Consider the following 19,091-nt stretch of genomic DNA (forward strand, 5'->3'; position numbering starts at 1 on the left):
CTTTGTCGTTTTAAGTGATGTAGTATTTGTAACATAAAACTGATATGTATCAAAAAGGAACATTTCTATAATTTAAGTTACAAATTCTTTTAGCAGGTAGTCCATCAACAACGTCATCTCGTCAATGTCTGACGCCCGAAGAGAGCTTGACATGCAGAGACCGGTGTGTACGAGCTCAGCGCGAATGTCTCTCCTGGTCTCTAACATGCTTCGCTACAAACATCTATGGGCCTTCTCTTCAGAAAACTCCCATGAAGGTATGTACATTTCATATCTATTTCAAACGACTCGTCCATTTCAGACTTGCTGATTAATACAACAAAATGATTAACAACAAGTGTCAATTTGAAACCAGTACATTTGTGATCACAGTTAAGGATGCATTCCTTCAAAGAGTTGAGAACTCCAAAACGTGAAATTCTAGCGTGGTATTTGTTAGAGTGGAACATAGACACATCACCACTGTTTGCAGTGATCATTAGACGCCGGCCAAGGTATGATCTTTGTTTGTCTCCGTCCACTTGCGTCAATAGATCATGTTACACTGTTTGAGCAAGGGGGCTTACCTGGAGCTTATACAATAGACAGAAAGACAACAATAGCTGGCTCTCACCTGAGGTAGACTGCTAACGAGCATCACCTACAGGTGAGCTTGAAACCCCTAGGTAACAATAACTATTCAGGTATTTTTCAACTGGACATATGGAGACATTGAAACTGTGCTTATTGCGGAACTTGAGCCCGAGTCAGGATTTTTACAGTCCAGACAATGGCTTTTATTTTCACTCATGACTTTAAGGGTTTTTTACAGGAACACTATCATGGGATTGGAGGCATTTTTATGGTGTTCTTTAGAAATATTTTCAATTTGATGAGTAAAGTGATGTGTTTGTGTTCTAACATAGTATCAGTCTACTCAGGACTGTTGTTGTTCCGGGGATTAGGGCTGCTCGCATCCCCATCTTGGGAGATTTGAGAACTGTGTTGTATATATGCGAAAGAAGGAATATGGGAATTGCCATAAAATCAAACAATTAATTAATAAGATTATTACAGGGTGTTTGGTAGTTGATTTCATGTGAAAATAATGTGAAACAAAGTATAATATAAATTTATTACCGGTATATATTTTCTCTATGTCTTAAGAGGTTTCATAGGTATAAAGGATTTCCAGCAATTTATCCTGATTGTTCAATACTGTTTTGTATAATGATTGTTAATGTAGGGGTGTCATGATACACTGAAGTGTCAATACATGGTGAATTTGCACCTGTTGATGTGACGTGATAGGAGTTCTTGTGTATGGATTCATTTTTAGATTCTGTGTTGATTTTCACAATAATACGGCTTGGTAAATATGGGGTCTGGCATTACCTTACCACCTATCATGAAACACAATGCTAAATCTGATGTTATAATCTTATACATGATTAGAACAAGCCCAAATTAACCCAGCATGTGATTGTAACAAGCTGGTTGATAGCAATAACTTCTTGACAGCATGGCCACATTTAACATGGGACATTTCACACAAAAACAGCACAAATTATGTATTATGATAATATCACATTGTGACTCAATTATCACGATATGTATCAGTATGAGAGGGAGGTGAATGGACATGATATATATTTTACTTACTTTTAGAAGTTGGAAACCCTTTAGGCATGTTTCTGCTTAGGATCGAAAGAAGAATGAGAAATGCATAATGCACAGGATAAGTTGAAAAATGTATGAAGTTTCCTTTCTTTTTTTGGTTTCAGGTGTTTGTGGTTGTGTTCTTTTTTGTGTTCCTGATTCTGGGCATCTGGGGAACGGTACAAGTCAAGGACGGTCTTGACCTTACAGACGTTGTGCCCCGTGGAACTAAAGAACGCAAGTTCTTGGAAGAACAGACCAAATACTTTGGCTTCTACAATATTTATGCAGTAACTCAGGGAAACTTTGACTATGCAGGGAGACAGGATGTCTTGTATGACTATCATAAGGCGTTCCAAAGGGTGGACAAAATCATCAAACGTGAAGACGTGTCTGTGCGACCATTCTGGCTCGATCTCTTCAGGCAGTGGTTGTCAGGTATGTTGATTTGAGGCATCAATGATAGTGCTGTAACTTGACATGTAGCAGGGGTAGCAAGGCAGTCTAGTGGTCGACTTGTCAGGGTTGGACTGGGTTTGATTCCCAACTTCTTAGTTCACACTGTTGTTTAACCTCTAAAACAACTCAAATGGTAGGATGTTTTAGTTGCATGTAAATTTCGGGTGTCAGTGTTTCATGCACAGTAGTTTTGGCTTGCGTTTGTGCAGTCTGAGAGTGGGATGTATGCGCCCCTCAGTAAAGTGTCTGTGGTTGGTCTCCAGATCTTCAGACGGCTTATGACAGAGAGCAGCAAGATGGACGCTTCTATGAGAAGGGATGGTACGACAATGCAACTGGAGATGCAGTAATGGCTTACAAGCTTCTGGTTCAGACAGGTGATGTCAACAAGCCCGTCGACATGGAGCAGGTAGGCACTGCATGTTCATTTCAATTCAATGGATATCTGTACTTTTCACATATATTTACATATTTACATTACACATGATAATTTAAGCAAAATATAATATTTTTATCAATGTAAGGACAATTAAATGTAAGAGAAGATATCTTCACTTACAGTGATGATAAAATGATGTTATGAAGAAATGTTTAGATTTATGTATTTTTTGTATTTTACCAGGCAAATAAGATTCGACTCGTTGATGACAAGGGGTTCATCTACCAGCCAGCCTTCTACAACTACCTGACAGCGTGGTGGTCCAATGACGTGATAGCCTATACAGCATCCCAGGCCAACTTCCATCCCGTCCCCAACTCCTGGGTCGACGACAAGACTCAAGTCAACTACAAAAGTAGGTAGCAGTTATGATGGTCTCATTCAACAACACAAAGAGTACAAGAGTACAAGAGTACAACTCCAAGCCTGTACCTTCTCTATGTTTTGTACTCCGAATTCTGTGGTGATACAGGCATGTATTGACGCTGACTTTGTGATTGTAAGAGTGGTATTTATGAATGGCACTTCTTGTTTCAGTCCCCAAGTCCCAGCCCCTGATCTACACGCAGCTTCCATTCTACCTGACCAATCTGTCGAACACGGAGGAAATCATTGAGGCAATTGTGAACATCCGCCATATCTGTGACCTGTTCTCGGCCAAGGGACTCCCGAACTACCCCAGTGGCATCCCCTTCACGTACTGGGAGCAGTACATCAACCTGCGCTTCTACATGATGCTGTCAATCATCTGCAGCCTCGTTGTCACCTTCATCGTCCTCACAGTGGTGCTAATGAATCCATGGGTCGCCCTTATTGTGGTAGGTGTCCTTTTGATTTCATCGTCGTCAATGTCATGTACATTTCAATGTCAATGTCTTGTTCATTTCAATGTCAATGTCTTGTACATTTCATCACCATCAATGTCTTATGCATTTCAATGATGTCAAATTCATGTAAACTTCAAAGTTGTCAATTTCATTGTCATTCTGTGTATATTTTATTGTTTTACACAACAATTTCTATGCAACCAGATTCTTGAATTGTTACAGAAACATATTATATATATCGTATGCCTTGTAAAAATCTATAAATTGTTTGGGTTACAGATCATTGCAATTTCTCAATTTAGTTATGCCAAAAAATGCCAGTGATGAAGATTTTTCATGAGGTTCATAAATTGAATAACTTTTTAAAATTTAGACCACCATGTGAGTCCTCAAATTTAGAGAGTAATCATGCTGTCTTGAATTTTATTTGAACAATTTTTTTAAATTTAAAGTTTTGTTTACTAACTACCGAAACTGCATGAGGTATTTTGTGGTAAGAAAATCTAGAGTAATGAGAGAAACACCAGCAGACAGTGTTTGAGCAACAATCAGTAGCTGTCAATGTTTAGGAGTATGTCAATAGCAGAAAGTGATGGAAGACGTTTCCCAGCAGGGAGGGTGCTTCCACACGTGGGGAACCCATTGACATAGCCATGGTAGTACAGATGGCTTCAGAAGAGGAATTTAAATGTTTGGCCATATTCATATGTTTATTTGTTGCAATGGAACTTTTCGAGATGATTGCAACATTTTTAAAGACACTTAAACATCTATGCATAGACATGAACACCACCAATACGAAGAATTGAAGTGAAAAAAACCCATCAGAGTTGGCATTAATTTTATAGGGCTTTGAATTTGTTTATGTAGTCAACAGCTTTTTAACTATTTCCCTTATTTGGCAGGTTGTGGTGCTGAGTATGATTCTCTTGGAGCTTTTTGGCTTCATGGGGATTATTGGAATCAAACTAAGTGCTGTACCAGCCGTCATCCTCATCATGACGGTGGGAATCGGCGTGGAGTTCACCCTTCATGTGGCTGTGGTAGGTCTTCTCCCCCCTCCCCCTCCTCTCCCCCTCAGACTGAGAAAACAACAGCAAAATACAACAAGCAAATGTCAAACGCTGAGCCACAAGTTTTGGCCAGTGATTTGCAGATGATTAGGGCGGGATGAGACTGTGTAGGATTATAAAGTCGTTAGTATGAATAAATAGAGGAAGTCTTGCCGCACATGCTTCTGATTAGGCGTCAGTTTCGAAAGGTCAGGCGAGATCAAGGTCTGATTGACAGTTACTTGGAGCTTGGTTGTCTATTCATGTCTTGCATGTGCACCCAGGTGTAATAAACTGTTGCACATTCCTTCACACTCTCCATGCAGGGAGGTATTCTCATTCAATAACCTGGTCATTCATCAATGTGAAATTGATTTGTAATTGATAACACATTTACAAGCCGAGGTTCCTGTAGGGTTTAGTTTTATATTTATTATTGTTTTTTTGTAATATTAACTCCTACTTTTTTTTAAATCAATAAACAGTAAATCATTCATGTGCATGGTTGCTTGGATGAATTAGTAACATCACATTTCTTCCTGACAGGGATTTATCACGTCAATTGGAAATCGCAATAGACGCATGTTGATGTCGCTGGAGCACACGTTCGCGCCTGTCGTGCATGGCGCTGTGTCCACTCTACTGGGGATTATCATGCTGGTGGGAGCAGAGTTCGACTTTGTCGTAAAGTGAGTACAACATTATGTCTTGTTAAGTGGAATCCACGGAAAAAGAGAGAGCTGAAAACACAGTTGAAAAAAATGATTTAAGTAATTAAAAAATCAGTGTAAAATTCCTGTTTGATTATTGGTATGACCAACTGTCTCTATTTCCCCTTTGATTCTATTTGTGTACAGTCATGCCTCATTATAAGGACGGAATTAGCCTTGTCCCTGTTTGGGACTATAATAAGTTAGACATTGAACACAGTCCTGTTATGATGAGGCGAGATGAATATTTGTGCTTCTTGATTTCATGCCCTCTGGACAGCATGATATGCCATGTGGACTGTGATTGTATCAGATGGACTTGTTGATCACATGACATGTGGACTTGTCGTGTCAGGTGGAGTTGTTGATCACATGACATGTGGACTTGTCGTGTCAGGTGGACTTGTTGATCACATGATATGTGGACTTGACGTGTCAGAAGGGGAGTAAAGGGGAGAAACTGGAAGTAAAGGGGAGAAACTGTGGAAGTAGGGTGAGAAATTGTGATTTAAAGAAATTCAAAATTTAATGCAATAATTATAATAAGTGGTCTGGATTGTTCTGAAAAAAACCTGAAACGGTTAAATTAACAAGATCAATCATGAAACAGACATGACAAGATCCTAAGGTGAAATTGATGTGAAATGAACAATGAATGTTCCACAAGCCCTAGTGAGATATATACAGGCTTTATGGCAAGTCACGTATGAGGGGAATGTTTATGATGCCACTGGTACACCTGATCTTTTTAGGCAGATGTGTCGGTATTAAAGAACAGCCACCCAGTAAGCCTGCCTGATATTGTTAGCTTCAGTTGCCATTATCATAGTAAGTGAGATTAGTGGGAGATAGGAAGGTCTGGCTTTTGGCACAGTAATAGGGAATGTATTTAGCTTCCATCACACTGAAAGAAAGCCCTTGACGAATCAGTTAATCTGATTTTCGCATCACCGACCTTCGACTAATATTACCTACCCCTTTGTTTTTTCTGAATCTCGTAACTGTCACAGGAACTGACACACTCTTTGCACAGCCTGTCCCTGCTTCCCAAATGTCGGAAGTAAAATTATTTAAAGTCGCAACATGCCTAAATCAGGTATTTTAGATGAACATTATTGTAGATCGTTTCGATGAGTGAATTTTGAATTTGTGTACCTTGCTTTGGAGATTTGATGTAAGTTGTGTCAGGAAAGCTCAATTGTGTTTGAAATGACAAAAACATGTGGTTTCTCTCAGATGTGATTTTGAGTGCTGACTGAGGGAGGGAACAGCTTGGGTTCAGTGTTTTATAGGCGAGAGGTTTTATATGGAGACTGTTGGTGGCGTGCCACATGGACAGCTAGCAGCTTCCAGTCTACAGGCATTGCTGTACCGTCCCTTGTAGTCCACATCGGAATGAGCAGACAGATACTGCACACAGTCATGTGTGACTTGTACGTTGCAAATGTACATCAATTATGATGTCATACTCTTTGAAAACTTAACACCTCAATTGCCAGCAATGATGATCGGTTTCATTTGTTTCTTTTAGAGTATTTACATTGATGGACGTGGGGATAAGAGGAAGTGACATAATGTTTTTGCAATTTACTTGAAGGTTCTGAAGCAAGTCTTAGAAAAAATAAAGTGGTATTTTGTTTAGTGTCTCAAACTATTCTGTGGGGCCTGTGTTGTTTTCATTTGAGTTTCCTCAAGTAAAAAACCTGTTGGGGATGTTGTTTGAGGCAGTTTATGTACTGTATAGTCATCAGGTTAGCCTCTAGTTTCTGAAAGGGAAGGAAATGATTTGGTTTCAAGATCTACTTTTATTGAACACCCAAGATGATGGGACAATTTACTTGAGAATTAGATTGCGTTTCCAGAGAAGGCAAGGATACTGTTGAACTGGTAACATTCATTGGTAATTTATTTTTTGTGTTTACTTCATTTTCACCTTTTTTGGGCTGGGAAGTTTCTTACAATTTTGTCTTGATGAGAAACCAGATGTTTACAAAAAATGTATAAAATATCATGTCAAATGTATGAATCTATTCTAAGCATAGTGTTCTAACTGTGTTTTTCTGAAAAACTAGGTATGTTTTATTTCTGTTAAAATAGATGTTATGATAACAAGAAGAATATGCAGAATTGTGAAGCCGGCTTACCAGCATGATATTTGGAAATATTTGCATGTCCGTTTTGACCCTGGTTGTGAAATACTGGGCCACCTTGATGACACATGTCAATGGTATGCTATGTACAACCTGAGAACCTCATCCATTTCACACCCAGCCAAAAAATTAAATCTTTCACAATGAAGACAAGAGGTACTTAAAACTGGAAAATCTTTATGAAAACACAATCAACTCACAGAACATTAGTGGTATGGGAAACATAAACCAATATTAAGCTTTTCAAACAAGGTGAAAGTGGACATGTGGGGGAAGTCCAGGAGGGTATCGGGTGAGGGACAAAGGCAGCTATTGGTGGTCACTCAGCCATGTAGGGCTATTGAGGGACGGTCAGTAAAATTGGGACTGAGAGGCTATAAAAACATGGCGGTACTGCGAAGGCGAGACCACCCATGTTGGCTGTGTGAGGAATTTCCCCCTCAAAGCCGACCCAGTGCTCAGCCCTTCCCAGTTTCAGTGGCTGTGATTTCATCAACAGCCGATACCAATAATAGACGCCTACCGTAGTGCTTGCACTCAAAGAGCTTATGTTGGAGCTGTCATAGACAAGTTGCTGATAATCAGATTGGTGTTGAAAGAGTTGACAGTTTCAAGTTGTTTTTTTCGGAGGTTGTAATGTACAATTACATGTAATTTGATTTTGAAATGAATATTTTATAGTTTTTAGGAGTGTTATTATTAATACTCAAGGAACATATTTGTTGGATTTTTTTTTCAAATATATTGTTTTGTTTATAATCATTCACTGTCAGTAGATTTGAACTATTTTGGAAGTAAATCATGAAAAAGTTAACTGACAGATATATCCTTGTTCCGTTCAACACATAAAGTTCAGAATCTCACCATTATATCATTGCTTTGTCAACAGAAGCCTACATAATCAAGATGCAATTTAAGATTGCCCAAGTGTAAAATTACTCGCCAGTTCATTCATGAAAGCCGGCCCTGCTCCGTCCCAACAAAAACATACAGTTCAGTATTCAAATATGTCCTACCCTTTTCCTTCCCCACAGAAACGAGTTAGAAGATCCCTAATCAAATAATTATGAAGTCTTCGAGGCAGTTGTGGTAGAAAAAATCCGCAATATGTCAGTGAATTGTGGTCGACTCTCAAACAGAGGACTACATCCTCGCTGCCTGCTGTAAGAAAAGAGACTATTAAGTTTTACATATAAATCAGCATAGCTCAATATTTATGCTCGTCTACACCACGCCTCTTCTCTGTTGGCTGTGTTTGGAGGAGAGAATGGGGTCGACCCCCTTGAAAGTAGTGAGTGGGAAACTGCCAATATGTTTTTTTGCAAATAATTTCTAGGTAAATATGTTTTGGTGACCAGGCTAGGCTTCCATAGTCTGTTTGCCTCAGTGTAATATGAGGCCCATTTATCAGAATTGTAGATTTTTACTTACAGTACATATTTGCGTATGACACCTCTTCTCTTAGTTAACAATACAGAATAGGAGATCCTGTGTGTGTTGGTGACATGTTTCTATTAGTATGTTATCTTGATGATATTACATACTGAGTGATGGATTCTTGACGTACTGAAATACATTGCTTGACACGACACAAACTGACAGATCAATTGGAGAGAGAAGAGAAAGTTCACTTGGACATACTAATGGCCATATTGGCAGTATTTAGACTTGAGAAAGGGGTTAACTTGCATTGAAAAAGGAAAACTGCTTTTGAAAGAGTAGATGAATGAATTTTATCAAGAAGTTGCTATCTCTCATACATTTATGACTCACATTTTTTAACCTTTTTTGTTATAGAATAGACCAGACCAATATGTTTTTTTGTTTGACATACTTTTTGGTCAATATGCAGTTGCTGTCAATAAAAACAATTGAAAAAAAAAATTGGGGGGTTACTTCGAAGTTATTATGCATATATAAAAAAACATAAAATAATTTTTGTTTAAAAGAAGTGAAAGGCATATTTTTTATAATATTTTACCCATTTTCATGAAAATAAGTTCTGTCTACCTTTATGGTCAATTTTTAGATAGATTTTCACATTAATGATTCTGATCTGTCAACTTTTGTTTAAGATTGTATTTCTACCTCAATAGTAGTTAAATGAATAGTTGAACCAAAGTTTTAAGGAATTTCGCTTGACCTTAAAATTAGACTTGATTCATTTAACATGCTGATGCAAGATGGTGTGACTGTTGGTACTTCCTGTGTTAGACGGAGCTCAGTCAGATCTGTGAGATCTGCATGGTAAATACCACAGTAACCGCGGCAGTCCACCCACAAAAGGTCACCAATTCCTACCGCAACCGAACAAAGAGTGTTCCTCTCTCTGCCCCAGAGAGTGTTCCTCTCTCTCTGCCCCGTAGAGTATTCCTCTCTCTGCCCCAGAGAGTGTTCCTCTCGCTACCCCGGAGAGTGTTCCTCTCTCTGCCCTGGAGAGTATTCCTCTCTCTGCCCCGGATATGTTCCTCTCGCTGCCCCGGGAGAGTGTTCCTCTCTCTGCCCCGGAGAGTGTTCCTCTCGCTGCCCCGGAGAGTATTCCTCTCTCTGCCCCGGATGTGTTCCTCTCGCTGCTCCGGAGAGTGTTCCTCTCTCTGCCCCGGAGAGTGTTTTCTCGCTGCCCCGGAGAGTGTTCCTCTCTCTGCCCCGGAGAGTGTTCCTCTCTCTGCCCCGGAGAGTGTTCCTCTCTCTGCCCAGGAGAGTGTTCCTCTCGCTGCCCTGTCTTTAAGAAACAGTATTTTGTTGATAATTCTCGAATTGTGAATGAGTGAGTTAAGAGTTCTTGGTGATGAGCAGTACTAGCCTTATTTTGATCCGAGATCTGTGTGTACAGAACAACTTGCTGTTCTTAGAACTGTAGATAAGATAGGATAAATACACAACACTTTTTATGTGTATATATATATATATATATGTATATGTATATCATGATATGTTTACACAACACAAGGTGGACTAATGTATAAAGATAACAATATAATGAAAAAGCCGATGAGATAGGACTAATGTACAAAGATAACAATAGGTGTAAGGTGGGGTATGTTCCCTGGAGTGGGAGGTTTTCTCTAGGGGTGGGGCAGTGAGGAGGGGCAGGGGTCAACCAAGCACTTGATGAGGTCAATGATCACATTCTTCAAAGGTGTTGTTTTATAAAAGCTTACTGTCATGTTTGGGAACTTCTATAAATAGTTGTGTGGAAAGTATCTATTGGCAACTGGTTAATACAGACAGAATGACCACAAGAAGAAGATATGATAACTGATTTCTCTTTGTTGCTGGGAAACTAGCACATATGGCCAGCTTTGAATTTTAGTCACCATTTGCGAATAATAATCTGATCTGTATGCAGGTAACAATAAATGTTATGGATCAACCAAATGTAGCTTAAACTCAAGGGGTTGTTTCAAATGGGAAAAAAATGATAAGTTATTTACAATTAGTTAATACAATTTCAGTATAATATTAGCACTTGTTATTTGAAATATTTGAATAGGAAATACTGAAATTTCAAATATCATTATGGAATATTTCTACTTAATCACAAGTCTTTTATATATCATTTTTAAGGGCTTTTCTTCATCATTTCATTCCATATGTTAATGTAAGCAAACTGTCTCAGTTTTATATATGAGCTTCTTGGTGTTATTTTCTGGCTGTTTTTCAGCATATGCTATTTTTATCATGTATATTGCTATTTTTATCATGTATATTGCTATTTATGAGAATTAATGAGAAGTTGTGATAACTTTCAAAACATTGGGCTGAATTAGTTTGTATCATTTAAAGAAAAACAAATCTTAAATATGTTCATTCATGACAAGGCCTCTGACATTGTCACCCACCACATGACCTTGCACACTTCACGAACTCAAGGTCATATGATAATCAGCACAAAAATTGATGTGATGTTTTTTGGTAGGGAACATGAAGAATGAAACAGTATTGTAGTCCATATCAACCCACTGTTCTTGATAGTGGGCAGATAGCTGTTAAAATGTGCCCTTTTATGTCAGTGGCTCAAATTTCAAATTCAAATACCAAACAACCCGAGGTTTTCCAACAAGGTAGTAAAACACGTTTTTAAAGAATTTAATTTTTTATGACCCTTCGGAAGCAGTTTTTATGTGGTCTTTGTGCAAGATTTACAGATACAAGAGATTGGGTTTTGTGTTTCATGTTGGGGTATTTTCACTAGATGTGAGCAGACGTCAAAAACCAAGTCAAAGTGAAGTATCGTCAAAAAGGATTTAAGAACATGAAACTGCTTACTGCCAAAGAAAAGAGAACGATTTGGCTGGAATAAATACAGAATCAGTGTTTACCTCAGAATTGGGAAGTACGTATCTGTTTATCATTGTAAAACACAGCTGGGAAATTGAGGAAAGCCCGCAACGTTTTAGTGCCTCTGGCAAGGCTGGCAACTCTCTTCTGCAAGGTTCGTGTGTGGCATTTGCTGGGATGCATGCTATAGCCAGACCTACACCAGCCAATTCACATATGATTGGAATTTCAGTTTTGTAAATAATCCTAGAGTTCAGAACTTGTGTGTTTGCAGAGAAAAAAGTTAAAAAGTGGAAAATCTGATGATATTGTCAGATTGCGAAAACTATCTATTTCTCATTTCTACTGGTTTATTGTAGACAGGAGATTATCACTGCAGGCTTTATGTCATTAATGCCCCACCTCCCGGTCACTACCACATTACTACAGAGACTCAACCACCACCATCTCCCCCACCTCCTCCGTCCCACCCCACCTCCCCGTCACTATAATGTTGCTTCAGAGACTCAACCACCACCATCTCCCCCCCCACCTCCTCCGTCCCACCCCACCTCCCCGTCACTACTATGTTACTACAGAGACTCAACCACCACCATCTCCCCCACCTCCTCCGTCCCACCCCACCTCCCGGTCACTACTATGTTACTACAGCGTGAGTGAGTGAGTGAGTTTGTTTTTTCGCTGCTTTTCACAATATTCCAACCATATCATGATGGGGGACACCAGAAATGGGCTTCACATATTGTACCCATTTCGGGAATTGACCTGGGTTTTCAGCGTGACAAGCAAACACTTTTACCACTAGGCTACCCGACCGCCCCAAGTTACTACAGAGACATAACCACCACAATCTCCCCCACCTTCTCCGTCTCACGCCACCTCCTCCCCAAGGCACCCTCTACCACCAAACCCCAGGCAACCTCCACCACCCACCACCAGGCACCACCCACCACAAGGCACCCACCACAAGGCACCCTCTACCACCCAACCCCAGGCAACCTCCACCACCAGGCACCGCCCACCACCACCACCCACAATGCACCACCCACCACCCACCAGGCACCGCCCCCCACCACCAGGCACCGCCCACCACCACCACCCACAATGCACCACCCACCACCACCCACCAGGCACTGCCCACCACCCACCAGGCATCGCCCACCACCACCACCCACAATGCACCACCCACCACCACCACCCACCACCAGGCAACCTCCACCACCAGGCACCGCCTCCCTCCACAATGCACCACCCACCACGACCACCCACCAGGCACCGCCCACCACCACCACCCACAATGCACCGCCCACCACCACCACCCACCACCACCACCCACCAGGCACCGCCCACCACCACCACCCACCAGGCACCGCCCACCACACCACCCACAACGCACCACCAACCACCACCACCCACAATGCACCACCCACCACCACCACCCACCAGGCACCGCCCACCACCACCACCCACCACCACCACCCACCAGGCACCACCCACCACCACCACCCACCAGGCACCGCCCACCACCACCACCCACCAGGCACTGCCCACCACCACCACCCACCAGGCACCGCCCACCACCACCACCCACCACCACCACCCACCAGGCACCGCCCACCACCACCACCCACCACCACCCACCAGGCACCACCCACCAGGCACTGCCCACCACCACCACCCACCAGGCACCACCCACCACCACCACCCACCACCACCACCCACCAGGCACCGCCCACCACCACCACCCACCAGGCACCGCCCACCACCACCACCCACCACCACCACCCACCAGGCACCACCCACCACCACCACCCACCAGGCACTGCCCACCACCACCACCCACAACCCACCAGGCACCACCCACAACGCACCAGGCACCACCCACCACCACCCACCAGGCACTGCCCACCACCACCACCCACAACGCACCAGGCACCACCCACCACCACCACCAGGCACTGCCCACCACCACCACCCACCAGGCACTGCCCACCACCACCACCCACCAGGCACCACCCACCACACCACCCACAACGCACCAGGCACCGCCCACCACCACCACCAGGCACTGCCCACCACCACCACCCACAACCCACCAGGCACCACCCACAACGCACCAGGCACCACCCACCACCACCCACCAGGCACTGCCCACCACCACCACCCACAACGCACCAGGCACCACCCACCACCACCACCAGGCACTGCCCACCACCACCACCCACAACGCACCAGGCACCACCCACCACCACCCACAACGCACCAGGCACCACCCACCACCACCACCAGGCACTGCCCACCACCACCACCCACAACGCACCAGGCACCACCCACCACCACCACCAGGCACTGCCCACCACCACCACCCACCAGGCACTGCCCACCACCACCACCCACCAGGCACTGCCCACCACCACCACCCACCAGGCACCACCCACCACACCACCCACAATGCACCAGGCACCACCCACCACCACCACCCACCAGGCACTGCCCACCACCACCACCCACCAGGCACTGCCCACCACCACCACCCACCAGGCACTGCCCACCACCACCACCCACCAGGCACCACCCACCACACCACCCACAACGCACCAGGCACCACCCACCACCACCACCAGGCACTGCCCACCACCACCACCCACCAGGCACCGCCCACCACCACCACCCACAACGCACCAGGCACCACCCACCACCACCCACCAGGCACCGCCCACCACCACCACCCACAACGCACCACCCACCACCCAGCAGGCACTGCCCACCACACCACCCACAACGCACCACCCACCACCACCACCAGGCACTGCCCACCACCACCACCCACCAGGCACCGCCCACCACCACCACCCACAACGCACCAGGCACCACCCACCACCACCCACCAGGCACCGCCCACCACCACCACCAACAACGCACCACCCACCACCCACCAGGCACTGCCCACCACCCACCAGGCACCCTCTACCACCCAACCCCAGGCACCCACCAACACCAGGCACCACCACCCTCCAACACCAGGCAACACCAACCACCCACCACCAGGCACCACCACCCTCCAGGTACCCACCACCAGGCACCACCACCCTCCAGGTACCCACCACCAGGCTCCACCAACCACCCCCCTTCAGGCACCCTCTGTGTACTGCGTGTACCAGACTCCCCTGTGTGTGCCAATATTGTCCAGTATTCATTGCTCACTCTTATCGTTTCTGTGTTCAGAATCTAATTCACTAAGCCACAGTGAAGCCATACAGGCAATGTTTCTGGGAAGAGTAAGGTGTAGGGAGATTAAAGTTTTGAAAAGGGAAAGACTTGACTCTGCCAATGCTTGTTAAAAGAAAGAAAAAAAAAAGTCGTGATTGGGACATTGCTGGATTGTTTCCTCTGACGAGGCTTCCCAGAGGTGAACTGTTCAATTTGTCAGTAGGCAGTCGCTCCAGTCTCCTCCCTAGCTGGGAGAGGGAGAAGAACATATTACAAAGGCAAAGTGCCAGGTCTATTTTTGTCGGGTCCCCCTTCAAGTCGGAGGCCCAGGGTGAGGGAAGACGAGAGGCCCAGGCCTGATGTTGCGGGATTCTTGCAATTGGCATTCATTGGGATATTAATGCCGGCTGACTGTGTGGTCTTGCAGGCAAGCTTGATAAGATGCCACTCTCTCTAAATAAATATGGCCGCTGTGTTTACTGGCCAGGCTGGATGGAACTCCTCACTGTCAGGGCTGTTTGTACAAGTGCTGCGGGGAGTTTGGGGAGGGGGAGCACGTGAAGCAGGATGGGGTGGGAGAGTAAGGCTGGACCGGGTGGGAGGGTAAGGTAAAGCGGGTTGGGAAAGTAAGTCTGGACCAGGTTGGAGAGTAAGGCTGGACGGGGTGGGAGGGTAAGGCTGGGGGGAGAGTTTGAGAGGGTGGGCAGTATGGGATGGGGGAGAGTTTGAGAGGGTGGGCAGTATGGGATGGGGGAGAGTTTGAGAGGGTGGGCAGTATGGGATGGGGGAGAGTTTGACAGGGTGGGCAGTATGGGGTGGGGGAGTTTGACAGGGTGGGCAGTATGGGGTTGGGGAGAGTTTGACAGGGTGGGGGAGAGTTTGACAGGGTGGGCAGTGTGGGGTAGGGGAGAGTTTGACAGGGTGGGCAGTATGGGGTGAGGGAGAGTTTGACAGGGTGGGGGAGAGTTTGACAGGGTGGGCAGTGTGGGGTGGGGGAGTTTGACAGGGTGGGCAGTGTGGGGTAGGGGAGTTTGACAGGGTGGGCAGTACGGGGTGGCGGAGAGTTTGACAGGGTGGGAAGACAGTTTGATAGGATGGGGGAGAGTTTGACAGGGTGGGCAGTATGGGGTGGTGGAGAGTTTGACAGGGTGGGAAGACAGTTTGATAGGATGGGGGAGAGTTAGACAGGGTGGGCAGTATGGGGTGGCGGAGAGTTTGACAGGGTGGGAAGACAGTTTGATAGGATGGGGGAGAGTTTGACAGGGTGGGCAGTATGGGGTGGCGGAGAGTTTGACAGGGTGGGCAGTATGGGGTGGCGGAGAGTTTGACAGGGTGGGCAGTACGGGGTGGCGGAGAGTTTGACAGGGTGGGAAGACAGTTTGATAGGATGGGGGAGAGTTTGACAGGGTGGGCAGTATGGGGTGGTGGAGAGTTTGACAGGGTGGGAAGACAGTTTGATAGGATGGGGGAGAGTTAGACAGGGTGGGCAGTATGGGGTGGCGGAGAGTTTGACAGGGTGGGAAGACAGTTTGCTGTCTTCTTGACTGATTCACAACCATGAGCTGAGAGATTGTATTGGATGTCGGAGCTACTACAAACAGCTCTCCACATAGATATAACAGCCCCCTCCATGAAGAGAGTGACACTGGAGACATTGATGGCATTCCAAACACTGCTGCCTTATCTTGACATATTTGTTCTTTTTTTATGATATAAAAATGCTTTACAACCGATAAATCCATTCAGAAAGTGAGATTTTTTGTCAAATTGACTAATTTTTAATGTCATAAAGTTAGATTCCAGAATAAAATTGTTTTTTAAAAAAAAGCCAATTTTGTTTCCCACAAGGGGTGACTTCCCCTTGAGCCCATTCTTCACTGATGTGGTAAATGCACATCCCACATGGGGGCTGCCTGCAGCAATTCAGCCTTTAGCCAAATGGAATCTGTAAAGCCTCGGGGCCATTGGCTGAGGGTAGGGACCCCCTGTGGGGACAGAAGAGGCCCCGTTTATTTGTCATTTCGTCTGCTACATTTCACTGACTTTTGACAGATTGGATAATAATTTTGCAAGACCTGAAAAGAAAATTATAACTATTTCTGTACGACTAATTGAACCTTTCAGCTTAAGTTGAAGAAATTACAAACAAGCTAGTGATCTAAGTTCAGAATGTCTGACCTCAGGTTTGTGTGCATTCACAGGTTTTCTATGGTTGTTTTTTGGACCCCCTCTGTATGGTTTAAGAGAACCCTTTTAGCATTGTTTAATACAAACAGTGATGAGGAAAGGGGAATGAGACCTGATCGGAATGAAGGGTGCAAGTTTTTGTGGCCTGTAGAGAGTTTTTATGAAAGAATTTAAGCAGATAAGAGAAATGCTTATCTTAGCTTAAGCAGCCAAGATAGTTCTGAGTTAATTGTAGCTGCATTATCATGTACACAAGCACTGTATACATCCAGACTTATATTTACTGATTCTTGTGTTGGACTAATTACTAGGAAATAGAAAACCAGTTTTGAGTTTCATGTTTAATGTATACAACTCAAAAGAAGAAGAACTGGTTGTTTCATATGACTATAGTTAATCTGGCATAGTCATAGGAAAAATCCTGTCTCTTTAACTTCTTTGGAGTTGTTTATCACTTGGTGTTTCTTTTAATATGGTATGGCCAACTGTTTATAAATACAGATAGACATCAAGACAGTCAGACAGTGTCTCTCTTGAGCAATGTTCATCAGTCAAAGGGAAGTTAGTACATGTACATATGCATGGAAATATTCATCAGTGTCATCAGTGATTCTGGGTGTGAAAATGTGTCGTTGACGTAGAGATTAATAAGTGAGTTGTTTTCAAAATGGTAATAGAAGTGTTTGTTGGTTCCAGGTACTTCTTCAATGTGTTGGCAGCGCTGGTTGTGATTGGAATGTTCAATGGATTGCTGCTTCTTCCAGTCCTGTTGTCCTTCCTAGGGCCAAAGGGAGAGGTGAGTGTTCTCTTGTCACTTGGAATTATGTAGTCTGGCCACACCAGTGACTGCTGTTCTGAGTTCCTTCATGCAGAACACCCAGGTTTGAATCCTAGGTTTGAAAACTTTGCAGCCCTTGAGACATTATGACAATTTCTAAAAGCTATAAAGCCAATTTAACTTAACTTCTTCACTAGAGGCCCATTTCTGGTGTCCTCTGTTGGGATATTGCCAGAATATTGATAAAAGCTGCATAAAATGCAGCTCACTCACTTTTCAATGGAGATATTGCAAACAACCACAAGCCACTGCTCTTCACTGTGGAGGTGAAAATGATGAAAGGGAGATAACTCTTACTGTTCAAGCTTTCCCTTTTATGAATTCATGTTTCATTTATGTTACAAGGACTTCAAATGCTTGTGTGTGTATATTTCCTGTGGAAGTCCATTCAGGTTCATAGATAATATTTACTCAGTTATTTAAAGTTGATATTTGCTTTTCCAGGTGATACCAAAGGATGATCCTGATCGCCTGGCTACCCCAACACCCGAGCCATCTCCAAGACCACGAGATCGCCCACTGCGATCACAGCGAGGTCGTGTCTATCCCCGACTGCCTTCTGATATTTCTCTCAGCACCATTACGGAGGAACCCACGCAATACTCCTCCCATGAAATCATAGTACAACCTGAGGTTGTTGTGGAAACGACGATGGTTCAACCAGGAGCGAGTGGTGGAAACAGTAATAGTGGCAGTAGAAATGTGAGTTTCATAATGGGTTTATTTTTCATTCTAGCCTGAGGCTTTTAAGTTAACATGATCTCGATATTGGAATATACTGGTCTTCTGTGTATTTGCGGTTCCGAGTGCCATGGCCCGATTTGGGGATCTAACTCCAGAATTATGATTGCAATCTTTGGTGTGTCAGCACCTTACCTGTAGTCACTGGTGTGATTGAAGTTGTATACATTTTTAACCTTCCCTCCCTACACTGAGCTATTCCTGAAGGATTGGTAAAAGAAGTGTCATTGACCAGATGGCTTGTTAAATATGTATATTGTTAGTCAATGTCATTCAACTTGTCCATGTGGATTTTACATGTTTTTCTTTCTCTTACCCTAGAATTCCCCACCCACATCGGCCTCGTCCACTCCGCCACCCAAACATGTGACGAGGGTCAAGGCTACTGCCACAGTCAAAGTAGAAGTACACACGCCTCTTCCAGGTAAATCTACAAAACTCATTATAATTCCCGACTTGCAACAGAGCCAGGCGCAGTGCTATCCCAATCCTGCTACAGTGCTACACACTCCATATCAGTCCAATGATGGTTTCAATGCAAGGCTCATAATACCATGTT

At 44.2% G+C, this 19,091-nt stretch overlaps 1 protein-coding gene across 2 annotated transcripts in view; it reads left to right on the forward strand.

The window, feature by feature from the left end:
* LOC139478696 (protein patched homolog 1-like) overlaps positions 1 to 19,091 on the forward strand; it is a 63,206-nt gene that overhangs the window by 40,212 nt on the left and 3,903 nt on the right. The window contains exons 17-26 of one of the 2 annotated variants that reach the window (XM_071261275.1): positions 94 to 257; positions 1,764 to 2,076; positions 2,361 to 2,506; positions 2,720 to 2,891; positions 3,074 to 3,354; positions 4,269 to 4,406; positions 4,962 to 5,104; positions 17,650 to 17,749; positions 18,236 to 18,493; positions 18,854 to 18,956. In XM_071261275.1, coding sequence (XP_071117376.1) covers positions 94 to 257; positions 1,764 to 2,076; positions 2,361 to 2,506; positions 2,720 to 2,891; positions 3,074 to 3,354; positions 4,269 to 4,406; positions 4,962 to 5,104; positions 17,650 to 17,749; positions 18,236 to 18,493; positions 18,854 to 18,956 — 1,818 coding nt within the window. The remainder of the gene's footprint in view (positions 1 to 93; positions 258 to 1,763; positions 2,077 to 2,360; positions 2,507 to 2,719; positions 2,892 to 3,073; positions 3,355 to 4,268; positions 4,407 to 4,961; positions 5,105 to 17,649; positions 17,750 to 18,235; positions 18,494 to 18,853; positions 18,957 to 19,091) is intronic. The other variant, XM_071261276.1, reaches the window with a different exon arrangement.

The sequence above is a fragment of the Haliotis cracherodii genome, unplaced genomic scaffold (genome assembly GCF_022045235.1).
Source record: "Haliotis cracherodii isolate W230 unplaced genomic scaffold, xgHalCrac1.p SCAF_4, whole genome shotgun sequence".
Lineage (NCBI taxonomy): Eukaryota > Metazoa > Mollusca > Gastropoda > Lepetellida > Haliotidae > Haliotis > Haliotis cracherodii.